The 12,037-nt window shown below is 48.5% G+C and overlaps 1 protein-coding gene across 1 annotated transcript in view; it reads right to left on the bottom strand.

Moving 5' to 3' along the window:
- HEATR3 (HEAT repeat containing 3) overlaps nt 1-9,648 on the bottom strand; it is a 24,724-nt gene extending 15,076 nt beyond the window's left edge. The window contains 9 exon segments of the mRNA XM_044269706.1: nt 435-525; nt 1,328-1,602; nt 2,563-2,703; nt 2,804-2,913; nt 4,036-4,067; nt 4,069-4,149; nt 6,401-6,488; nt 7,041-7,213; nt 9,508-9,648. Of these exon segments, the coding sequence (XP_044125641.1) occupies nt 435-525; nt 1,328-1,602; nt 2,563-2,703; nt 2,804-2,913; nt 4,036-4,067; nt 4,069-4,149; nt 6,401-6,488; nt 7,041-7,213; nt 9,508-9,642 (1,126 nt within the window). The 5' untranslated portion in view covers nt 9,643-9,648.
- Nucleotides 9,649-12,037: the final 2,389 nt, after the last annotated feature.

Here is a 12,037-nt window from a genome sequence, read left to right as displayed (position 1 = left end):
ACTGGAGGTTTAGGATTAGTGTTTAGATATGTATACGCCTGTGAGCGGCGGGGCCCAGTGTAAGAGTACAGTGACTGCACCGGGCCCCACTGCAACTTGCCGGCCTCCAGCCCCTCCTCTCTCCCCGCTGCGTGATGTATCAACGTTAGCGATGTAAAAATGTCAGCATTCGCCCCAGAAAATGCACTGCCATTTTCCCTCCATTTTGGGAGGGGGGGGGGAGATGGCGGGGGGGCATAGATGCAAAAACAAAAAAAAAAAAAACACATTATATAATTAAAATTATTAAAGTGACATAGTCCAGGCAGCGATGACTGCACCAATCACAAGAGAATCAGATTCTAGCTGCCCGAGATGTATTTGTATTGTCTTTAGGACATTTTATTATGTAAAATGCACAGAATCAGATACTAATGGTAAAAACAGGTACATACCGTCACTGCAGCACAGGTTCACAATCATCTCAAGTGCAGATTTTTGAGCCACCAGTAAGAAAGAAGCTTGTCTAAGTTCTTCATTTGACACCTTAATAAAAAAAAAAATACACACAACAGAAGTCATTGTATACATAGGGGATGTACATCTAAAAATAATCCAGGAAAGCTGGGTTGCATCAGCAACATGTGGATTGCCCAGGCACTTTTTTCAAATTGTATTACGGGCAGGATTATTATGGAATGGCAGGTAGGTGTTGGTATTGAGAGCTGCCATTCCCTCCCCACTCCAGTACACCACATTGCCTTAGCCAAATCCAGACGTAGCTGCCGGTGTCATCACTAGGGAGGGGTAATAAATACAAGCCTGAACGGCTCATTAGGAGCCTGGAACCTGCACGCCACGCTTGCTGTGCAAACACCTGATCTACAATTTAGGCTGAGCGCGTAGGCGAGGTTAACCACTGCTGTATAGTTAGAGCCCAGACGCGCAAGCATTTTTGTTTTTGCGTTTTTTCCAAAGTGAAGTTTTAGTTTGGATGCCACGGTGTTCGTTTTGGACTAAAACTTTGATTTGGACTTTTTAAACCACTGGAGTCTGCAAAGTCCGTCTTTGCCGTCATCCCCCACCCTTAAAAACACAGCCAGCAAGGAATGAGGATTTGTATCTCCCAAGAACATGCACTACGGAAGAGGGTAAACTGGTCAGACAGAGGCCAAGAGGTTACTCTTCTGTCCTCCATCTGACAAATAGAGCCCTGTGGACAAGTTTATCGTGCATGTCAGGTGGTTTCCTGATGTACATGCTAAGCGAAGGGCAAAAACAGGACATGAACAGAACCTAAAGCAGATGAACGTTTACTATAAACACAAAAACATTAAAATTAACTTACTGGGATTAAATCTGAGAAATTATCCCGGATCTGCTTCTTGACCGCCCGGTCTACCATCCCATCCTCTTCATTCAGAGAGGCGTCCTCCAGACTTCCTGCTGCCTCTTCTGATTCAGAGGCAGCATTTCTCAATCGAACAGATTCCGTTTCTTTCATCTGTATAATAAACTGCCCCGCGTCCTGAGATAGGACTTCTGCTAATATCCTTAAGATGGCGTTAATGGAGTCGGCCTGGCTGAAAGCGGGTATCCTGTCTTTTATATTCCACACTGTACCTGCAGTATACAACGCATAAAGTCACCGACAAATAGGAAACATACATAAGCAAAATATACTGGGCTAAAATGTGCCTATGAGGGGTTTTCCAGGGGTTAAAAAGAGAACTAAAGCCAGAATCCAAAGACAAAAAAAAAAAATTACAAAAATGTGTCTCCTTATGTGTCTGTTATTTATTCTAGTTTCATCAGATATCACAATTGCAAGCCATGAAAGATACAATAGAAAATCAGTGCATTGTTCTCTCAGGCTGCAGCCATGTCTAATACCCCTCCTTCTCCCCCCTCTCATGCTACTGCACGGGAGGAAGTTTTAGAGAAGGGGGCTAGGTTTAGTGTGGATAACTTTTGCCTACACAGCTCTTGTTCTCCGCTATGAGCTAGGTCATCAATATTTTACTCCTAGAAACCAAACAGATGTCTCACAACACCCCCTGTCCATATCTCTTATAAGGGTCCATTCATACGTCCGCATCCGTTCCGCAATTATGCGGAACAGGTGCGGACCCGTTCATTTTCAATAGGGCCGGAATGTGCTATCCGCAAAAAAATAGAACAGGTCCTAATTTTTGTCCGCAATTGCGGACAAGAAAAGGCATTTTCTATGAGAGTGTCGGCGATGTGCGTTCCACAAAATGCGAACGCACATTGCCGGTGTCAGTGTTTTGCGGATCCGCAAAACACATACGGGCATGTGAATGGACCCCTAGAGCAGAGCACATGGACGTCACAACTGATGGGGCTTGTGTAGTTCCAGCAACGGAGCTACTCTGAAACAGCTGATCGGTGGAGGTCCTCCTCGGACTCCTGCTGATCAGACATTGATGACCTATCCTGAGGATAGCCCACCACCTGTAAAATCCTGCACAACCCCAGATTGCAGACATCTTCAACAAGAAACCATGGAGAGAAAAAATAAAAAAGTTAAAATACACCCCCTTTTTCCTCCCAATTTTTAACCTGCAACTAATGTCTGCAGAAGTCTCATCTCCATGGTGGTAGCAGTGGTCATCAGCACATTCTCCAATGTTTTCAAAGCAGAGGCATCAAAAGAGGCCAGAAGTTCTGGATTATCTTCTGTGACCGTCTGCAGGCAGTAAGCTGCAGAGAAAAGTTTTTCAGTAAGACGAAGATCAGCGGAATAGAAAGATCTACAGTCTGGAGAATCGGGGGCTCCGTCAAGGATGCTGGAGAAACCTACCTGCGGACACGGCCAATTCCAAGTTGAATGGGAACTTGCTTAAGCACTGGATAACAATCTGTACACAGCTTTCTTTGTTAAAGATACTCAATGCCTTACTGTTGCTTTCACTGAGAAGAGAAGCATAAACCGATCACACAGTTATTGCCGGCAAAGCAAGTAGTCATGCAGTGTATTTAAAGGGGATTTCTCAAAAACAAGACGTCTCAGAAGGAAGTGTCTGATCTGTAGAGGTCAGACTGCCAAGATCCAAAAATGGAGATAACAGAGGTCCTGGGAGATCCCTAGGAGGAAGCACACATGACCACTATTCCAGTGATGGGACTGTTGGAGATACTGCTGAGCACTGTACTTGGAAGTCCCATAGAAGTGAATGGAGCAGTGGTCACAGGGGGATAACTGCTCCGTTCTCATGCGAGGTAGGACCTCAGTTTTCATGATTGCTGCAGGGACCTGTGTATGGGGGATAAGTGTTGATAGTATCACTGGGGTTTTATCATTTGTGGTGGTGCAAAATGGGATGTCGGCAGACTTTCGGAGCACAGCAAAGTTGCACATATTTGGTACCAGCATAGGGGAATAGAGCAACATATACTGCAGCGTTGCGTGCCTCTGGGTACCCGTATATTGCAGGGAGAGACAGCTGTCAGATCTCAGGTGTAGGGGGGGGGCGGAGGGAGACTCAGATCTCAGGTGTAGGGGGGGGGCGGAGGGAGACTCAGATCTCAGGTGTAGGGGGGGGGGGCGGAGGGAGACTCAGATCTCAGGTGTAGGGGGGGGGGGCGGAGGGAGACTCAGATCTCAGGTGTAGGGGGGGGGGGCGGAGGGAGACTCAGATCTCAGGTGTAGGGGGGGGGGGCGGAGGGAGACTCAGATCTCAGGTGTAGGGGGGGGGCGGAGGGAGACTCAGATCTCAGGTGTAGGGGGGCGGAGGACAGCTGTCAGATCTCAGGTGTAGGGGGGCGGAGGACAGCTGTCAGATCTCAGGGGGGGGGGGGGGGGAGATAGGGAGAGACAGCTGTTATATCTTATGTGTATGGCCAGCTTTAAGCTAGCTATACATTATACATTGCAGCCGGCCATCGCACTAGTTTTTCAAACAACAGTCGGCCAAAATGGCTGAAATCGGCCATCTTGGCAATATTATCTTCTGTGTATGGCCACCTTTACTCCCACCGATTGTGTGCTCCTTATCTCCACGTTATCAGTACTGAAGAGGCAGATCCACTTACCAGACATTCCACAGAATATTAACGGTTTGGTTTAGCAATTTCTTCTACTTGTGTTTTGGTCAAGTCTTTACTGTTTGCTGCTGGCTCTGAGGTTGCATCTAAAAGGGTGGAGCACTGCGCCAGAACACCACCAGAAGACATAAAAAGGTCATTCGTTTTCCAGAATCTATAAATTACTACATTTCAGTGGAAATTGGGGATGGACTCTTCAACATGGTTAGTGCTTGTCTGCAGCCTAGTATCAGAGAACATGGCGCACGCTGCTCTCAGCGCGCGCCATGTTCTCCTCAGCAGCAGAGTCTCTCCCTCCCCCCTGTGCCGCTGCTGCCAATAAGAAGAGAGGGGGGCGGAGGAGGGGAGGGGCTGTGGCCACTGCGCCACCAATGATGATAACTCACCCATTAATACAGATACAGGAGGTGGGTGCTGGCGGCAGAATCACATAGCCGGCACCCGACCTCTATGACAGGGCGCTGTGATCCGTGGTAGTTAACCACTCAGGTGCCGCGGATCGCAGCGCCCTGTCATAGAGGTCGGGTGCCGGCTATGCGATTCTGCCGCTAGCACCCACCTCCTGTATCTGTATTAATGGGCGAGTTATCATTATTGGTGGAGCAGTGCGCCCCCCTCCCCCCCAGTATTATAATCATTGGTGGCAGTGGCCACAGGGTCCCCTCCCCTCCTCCTCATTAGTGGCAGCTTCTGATCGGAGCCCCAGCAGTGTAATCCTGGGGCTCCGATGCACAGGGCAGCAGGGAGAGTGTAAAGTCCTACTCACCCTAATAGAGCTCTATCAGGGTGAATAGGACAAGGGATGAAAAGATCCCAGGTTGTAGCCCCTAAGGGGGGGGGGGGGGGAAATTATTAAATAAAAAGTAGAAAAATGAAAATAAAAAAAATATAACAAAAAACTAACACCAACATATTAAATTTAAATCACCCCCTTTCCCAATTTCACATATAAAATATATAAACATATTACATATCGCCATGCCCAAAAGAGTGCGAAATTTTAAAATATAAAAGAATATCTCCTATGCGGTTAACGCCGTAACAGAAAAAAAAAAAAAAAAAAAAAAGTGCGATTCGCCATTTTTTAGTCACCTTGTCCCCCCCAAAAAAAATAGGATCGGACTGTTCGATTATGGTCTGGAAGTTCTATAAAATGCGGAATGCACGCAGCTTTTTTAGCGTTTTTTTTTTTCGCGTGGTATCGAATGGTATGAGTATCGCAATACCTTTTCATGGTATCAAAATCTAATCAAAATTTGGGTGTCGAAACAACCCTAGTCCCAAGTAATTTGAAATTGGGCCTGATCTCTCTCCATCACGTTTTTAAAGGCTTTTACATTTTGGATAGAAGAGTTTACTTTAAAGGGGTTATCGAACCCTTATTATGCACCCCAAAATGCTCGGGCACCTCATACGGATTATACTTACACCACTGCCCGGCACCCGCGTCGCTTCCGATCCCCGCATGGCCGGCGCTGCATCTCCCCGTCGTGCAAATCAAAACATCCAGTAACGGGGTGGGGCAGCCAATAGCAGGACGCAACGGGCGACGGGCCTTCCTAGCGTCACCGGCGATGCAAGGGAAGCTCGTTCCCGTCGCAGCCTGCTATTGGCTGCCCCCTCCCCATCCCTTCCCCGGATGTTCTGATCCATGCGACTGAGGGATACAGAGGCGGATGCGACGCAGGTGCCAAGGAGCCAGGTAAGTCATTGTGACCCAAGCACAGCGCTGTATAGTGACTTATTGGTATTGCAGCTCAATCTCAACGTGGCATCGTGACCGTGCCACAGACTGAGGCGCTCGACCAAGCACCGCAGCGGATCAGCGATGGCGCAGGAGTCTGACCCCCACCAATCAGCATGAGGTTTAAGTTATAACACAATAAAGCAGAGATTTGAAAAGTGAACCCACAGCATTAAAGAGGTTGATCAGCCCCTGCTCCCTGCAGAACCCGTCGGGGAAGGATATTTACCCGTTTCCCACCGCTCGGTTCTAGCTCCTTCAGTCCACCCTGCTCCAGTCCCGGCATGTAAATGTTTGGAACAGGGGTCACATGTGCTGCTGCCGCCAATGACTGGCCGCAGTGGTGATGTGTCCCCAAAAGTGGCACATTACTGCTGCAACCAGTCATTGGCTCCAGTAGCACAAGCGATCCTCATCCGTTCCCGAAGTTAACAAGCTGGGGCCGAAGTGTGGCGATAGCAGCGGTGAAGTGAAGGGGAGCAGGCAAGTATGCTTCCCTCAATAGGTCCAGCGGGGAGGGGGGCTGCCCAAAAGTGTTGGAAAGCTAGACAACCCCTTTGAAGGCCACAGGTAAATTCACACAACAAACTGCGCCAATGAAAGACATACCTCCCTTAAAAGAGCCACTAAGGGGGTCATGATGTCTCTGGTCACCATGTCATCACATACTTCGAAGCCTCCACAAGTGCTCAGGTTCCTGAAAATGCATTAAGAAGGACAGATCTTACAATAGTCCCCATGACCAAAGCTCAGGGACAACACTGTGGCAGTGGACAGGGTGGGCCTCTCCCTAGAAATTCCCAAAGTTCACGGGCGTACAGAGAATACATGCAAGACCAAAGAGGAATGGACAAAAACCAGATCCAGACAAGCATGGGGGCACCATCTTCTTGCTGATCATTGATGGTGCCCCATCTTTAAGGGGGTTGTCTCCCCATACCATCTTGGCACCTATACATGCTGGGACCCACACCGATCACAAGAACAGGGGTCTCTGAGTGCACTCAGCGACAGTCACACACAAGCGGTCCCGTTACATACCTCTCTGATTGCTGTCTCAGGCAGTCCCACAGAAGATAAACGGCTACGGCTCCATTGATTTGGGGTCTCAGAGACCCAGAGGGATTCAAGACCCTTAGTGATCAGGCACTTATCTATTCTGTATTATGGCGGCACAAACCCTATAGCAAAATTCTGCAAACCCGCTTTTTGGTAAAAGACAGAAAGCTTCACACATAGCATTCCTTACCGTAAAGCGCCGGCAGCGGTCTCGCGCACGGACATGCACTTATCGAGCAAAAGCGGCCCCAGGCAACGAACGACATCTCTTTGGAGGAAGGCTGGGATGACTTGCTTCTGCTGGACAAGCTTCGAGATGCTGGCGCAAGCAAATTCTCGGACTTCAGGACTAGGGCTCTGCAACTGGAAAGCCAGAAGATTCAGTACTCAGGTCATAGAGCGCACTGCCGAGAGCAGGAGGCGACGAGGCTTATGAACTAGCGACGTGCAATACATCTGGGAGATACAGGGAAGATTTAAAGGGCTTGTCCACTGCTTGTCACTAACTGATCAGTGTGGATCTGACACCTGACAACCCCCGCTGTTCTGCAGTGCACAGAGCTGCTCCTGAACAGCCGATGGGCGGGGGTGCCGGACCGTTCTGATGACTAGGACATGGATATCAAATTCCTGGACCCTTGAAGTACCAGCCTTTGAGCAATTCCATTTACCCATAGTGATCTGCAGATCCTACTACTGGACTGGAATCTATTAGCGGGGGGATCTGCGATCCTGACTAATCAGGGGGTGTTCACAGCATAAATACACTTCAAGGAAAAATCTGAAGAGCAGCAGAAATACAAAGCTGAGCCTCGGACTTCTGAAGTGGATTTGTAGCTCGACAGGCAGGATCAACCCCATTAAACCAGACACTTCCTGGAAGGGACGATCCTGCTGACAATGATACCTGTCTTGCGAAAATCAGCTGTGGCATCCAGGGGAAAAAATAAAAATAATTTAAAAAAAGGACCAGTTTCTTAGGCTACATGCACACGAACGTTGTTTGTTTCCGTGTCCGTTCCGTTTTTTTTTTTTGCGGATAGGCTGGGGACCCATTCATTTCAATGAGTCCACAAAAAATGCAGACAGCACACCGCGTGCTGTCCTTATCAGCATGTCCGTTCCGTAGCCCCGCCAAAAAAAAAAATAATGGAACATGTCCTACTCTTGTCTGTTTTAGATATTGTTACAAAGGATCCGCAAAAAAAAAAAAAAAAAAAAAAAAAAAAAAAAAAGGATGGCATACGGATGTCCTTTTTTTTTTTGCGGATCTGCAATTTGTGGACCACAAAACACATATGGTCGTGTGCATGTAGCCTTATGCAAATGAGAGTTTCAGCGCACCTTCGCTTTCCACAGCTGGCCGAGCCCCTCGGTGCACTGAAGTTCTCTTCTGCACAACTGATTTTCACAAGACATTGTCGTCAGCAGCATCAACCCTACCAGGAAGTGTGCCTGGTTTAACAGGGCTGACTCTGCTGACAAGGGCTCTTTATAGGGGATGTCCCAGGGGGTTCTCTGGGATTTTGATGTCCTTATCCTCAGGATAGATCATCGTTATCTGATTGGCGGGGGTCCGACTCCCTGCACCCCCGCTGTTTGGAGAGACCATGACACTTGGAGCCACAGCCTCTCCCTAGACCAGTGATATCGCACTCATCGGTCACGTGGCCTAGGCGCAGGGCAGTCCCAATCAAGAACAGCGGTCTACTTGGTAAGTTGTGAGGGGGTCACGCTGCGGCTTCCACAAACAGCTGAGCGGCGGGGTCCTAGGAGTCAGACCACCCCCACCATCTCATACTGATGCCCTATTGAAAGTCCTGGAGCACGCCTTTAAGACAACTTATCCACAGGATAGGGGGGGATGTGTCTGATCGGTGGGGGGCCATCCGCCGGGGCCCCTGCAGACCGCGAGAATGGGGTCCCTGCTCCCCCGTTTGAATGGAGCAGCGGACACTCTAGTATGTTGCCTCTCCACTCAGCTCTGTGGGGCTCCAGAGACAACAGCCTGTACTCCGCCATCTCCTGCAGACCCACGGAGCTGAGTGCAGTGTGTCTGCCACAGCATTTAAAAGGGGACCCCCGCCCATCGGCCCCCGTGAAAGGGATCAGCAACCTTCGGCACTCCAGCTGTTGTGAAACTACAACTCCAATCACACACACTTTCTCTCCTAGAAGTCAAAGGAAGATTCTGGGAGTTGTAGTTTCAGAACAGCTGGCGTGCCGGAGGTTGCTGATCCCTGGGATAGGGGGATAAGTGGTCTTAAGGGGACAACCCCTTTAAGTGCCACAGATTGGCCCATCCACATGCGGACACCTGCCTGCCTTGACCTGGAAGCCCACAGTGCAGAAATCCCTACACACTGAGCCAGTCCTAACCAGAGGACCCTCTAAGAGGCAAAGACCAACATTTAAAGGGACAGGGCACAGCAATTCTCCGCTATCACCTGCCCCTATTTTACTCTGACAGCTCCACCCACTTTTTTTTCTGTTAAAACTTTATAGGTAGCTTTAAGAAGACAAGCACACGTGCACTGTCAGTGGGTGACACATGTGCACAGGGCATACATGTAAAGTCCTAGGTCCCCGGGACACGTGACTACACTGCCGCCCCCGGTCAGCCGTTCTCCCGCACGTGGACACGTGGAGCCGCTCACTTTATGAAGAAGGTCCTCGGCGTGTGACGAGTCCGCGCTGTCCGGGTCTCCGGGCCCCTCTGCGGGTTTGACGGCTGCAGTAGGAGTGAACCCCACCGGCTTGAATCTGCGAGCCCGGCTCTTCCCCATGATCATTCAATAGGGGGGGGGAAATTCAATGAACTTTATTGACAACGCGGCGCATGTACAGACATCTAGAACTTTTTTTTTTTTTCTTAAACAAACTTTATTGTTATTGTCTTTTAAGGGTGGGTTCACACTAGCGTTTTAGGGATTAGGTTATAACAAATAGATATAACAGAATGCAAAACGGAAGCCTTTAAAAGGCATTCAGCTGGTTTTCTGTCCTAATAGAAGTCTATGGGAAAGCATGTTGACAGGACTTTGTTTTCCGTCTTGCATAACGGGACCCAGGCGGATCCGTTTTGATTCCCATAGACTTCTATTAGGACGGAAAGCAAACTGCATGCCTTATATACGGGCTTCCGTTTTGCATTGCGTCATAAATACAAGTCTATGGGCAGAAGAACGGATACGTCCTAAGAGTACTTTCACACTTGCGTTTTTCTTTTCCGGCATAGAGTTCCGTCACAGGGGCTCTGTACCGGAAAATAACTGATCAGGCATATCCCCATGCATTCTGAATGGAGAGTAATCCGTTCAGTTTGCATCAGGATGTCTTCAGTTTAGTCGTTTTGACTGATCAGGCAAAAGAGAAAACCGTACCATGCTACGGTTTTATCTCCGGCGAAAAAAACTGAAGACTTGCCTGAATGCCGGATCCGGCATTTTTTTCCATAGGAATGTATTAGTGCCGGATCTGGCATTCAAAATACCGGAATGCCGGATCCGTCCTTCCGGTCTGCGCATGCGCAGACCTTTAAAAATGAAAAAAACAAAACAAAACGGATCCGTTTTGCCTGATGACACCGGAAAAACGGATCCGGTATTGCAATGCATTTTTCTGACTGATCAGGCATTTTTCTGACTGATCAGGATCCTGATCAGTCTGAAAAATGCCTGATCAGTCAGAAAAAATGACATCAGTTTGCATACAGTTTGCCTGATCAGGCAGTCAGTTCAGGCAACGGAACTGCCTGCCGGAATCAAACAACGCAAGTGTGAAAGTACCCTAAGGCTCCATTCACACATCCACAATTTTCCTTCCGCATCTGTTCCGCAATTTTTCGGAACAGGTGCAGATCCATTTATTTCAATGGGGGAGTAATTGCTGTCCGCATCAGCACTTCCATGATGCGGTTCCGCAAAAAAAAATGAAGCAAGTCCTACTTTTGGCCGCAAATTGCGGTCCGCGGCCCCATTGTACTCAATGGGTCCGCAAAAAAGCGGATGACATGCGGAAAGACACTAAATGTCATCCGCATATCATCCGCATTACCCTAGCAGCATATATTCCTCCTTCCTTTTTTATTTCTGCGGAAACACGGAACAGATGTGGATGCACTTTTGTAAAAAACTGAAGGTTTTTACGGAAACAGGGATCCGCCAAAAAACGGACCGTAAGGAAAATTGCGGACGTGTGAATGGAGCCTAATCCATTATTTTCCGTTATAACCATGTTATAATGGAATCCCTAAGGGTACTTTGACACTTGCGGCAGAGGATTCCGGCAGGCAGTTCCGTCGCCGTAACTGCCATCTGGATCCGACAATCCGGAAGCAAACTGATGGCATTTGTCAGACAGATTTCGGATGCGGATCCATCTTACAAATGCATTGAAATACCCGATCCGTCTCTCCGGTGTCATCCGGAAAAACAGATCCGGTATTAATTTTTTTTGCATGTTTAATGGTCTGTGAATGCGCAGACTGGAAAGCTGGACCCGTTTTGCCGGAACACTTAATGCCGGATCCGGCACTAATACACTTCAATGTAAATTAATGCAGATTCCGGCAAGTGTTCAGTATTTTTGGCCGGAGATAAAACTGCAGCATGCTGCGGTATTTTCTCCGTCCAAAAAACGTAAGAGGGACTGAACTGATGCATCCTGAACGGATAGCTCTCCATTCAGAATGCATTAGGATAAAACTGATCAGTTATTTTCCGGTATTGAGCCCCTAGGATGGAACTCTATACCGGAAAAGAATAACTAGTGTGAAGCCACCCTTTGGCTCCATTCACACGTCCATGATGTGTTGCGGACCCGCAAATTGCGGGTCCGCAACACACCAGCCCGGCACCCCCATAGAAATGCCTATTCGGACAAGAATAAGACATGTTCTATCTTTTGCGGAGCTGCGGACCCGAAGATCGGGGCCGCGCTCCGCAATTGCGGATGCAGACAGCACACTGTGTGCTGTCCGCATCCATTCCGTCCCCATAGAGAATGAATGGGTCCGCACCCGTTCCGCAAAATTGCAGAACGGATGCGGAACCATTTTGCTGACGTGTGAATGGAGCCTAACATAGCTAATAGGGGTAGATGGGGTCACTCCATCTGCATTTCGTTTCCATATGTCCGCATGTCTGTTCCCCAAAAAATAGAACATGTCCTATTATTGTCCGCATT

Source organism: Bufo gargarizans, chromosome 10 (assembly GCF_014858855.1).
Source record: "Bufo gargarizans isolate SCDJY-AF-19 chromosome 10, ASM1485885v1, whole genome shotgun sequence".
NCBI lineage: Eukaryota > Metazoa > Chordata > Amphibia > Anura > Bufonidae > Bufo > Bufo gargarizans.
This window is presented reverse-complemented; position numbering and strand designations above follow the sequence as displayed.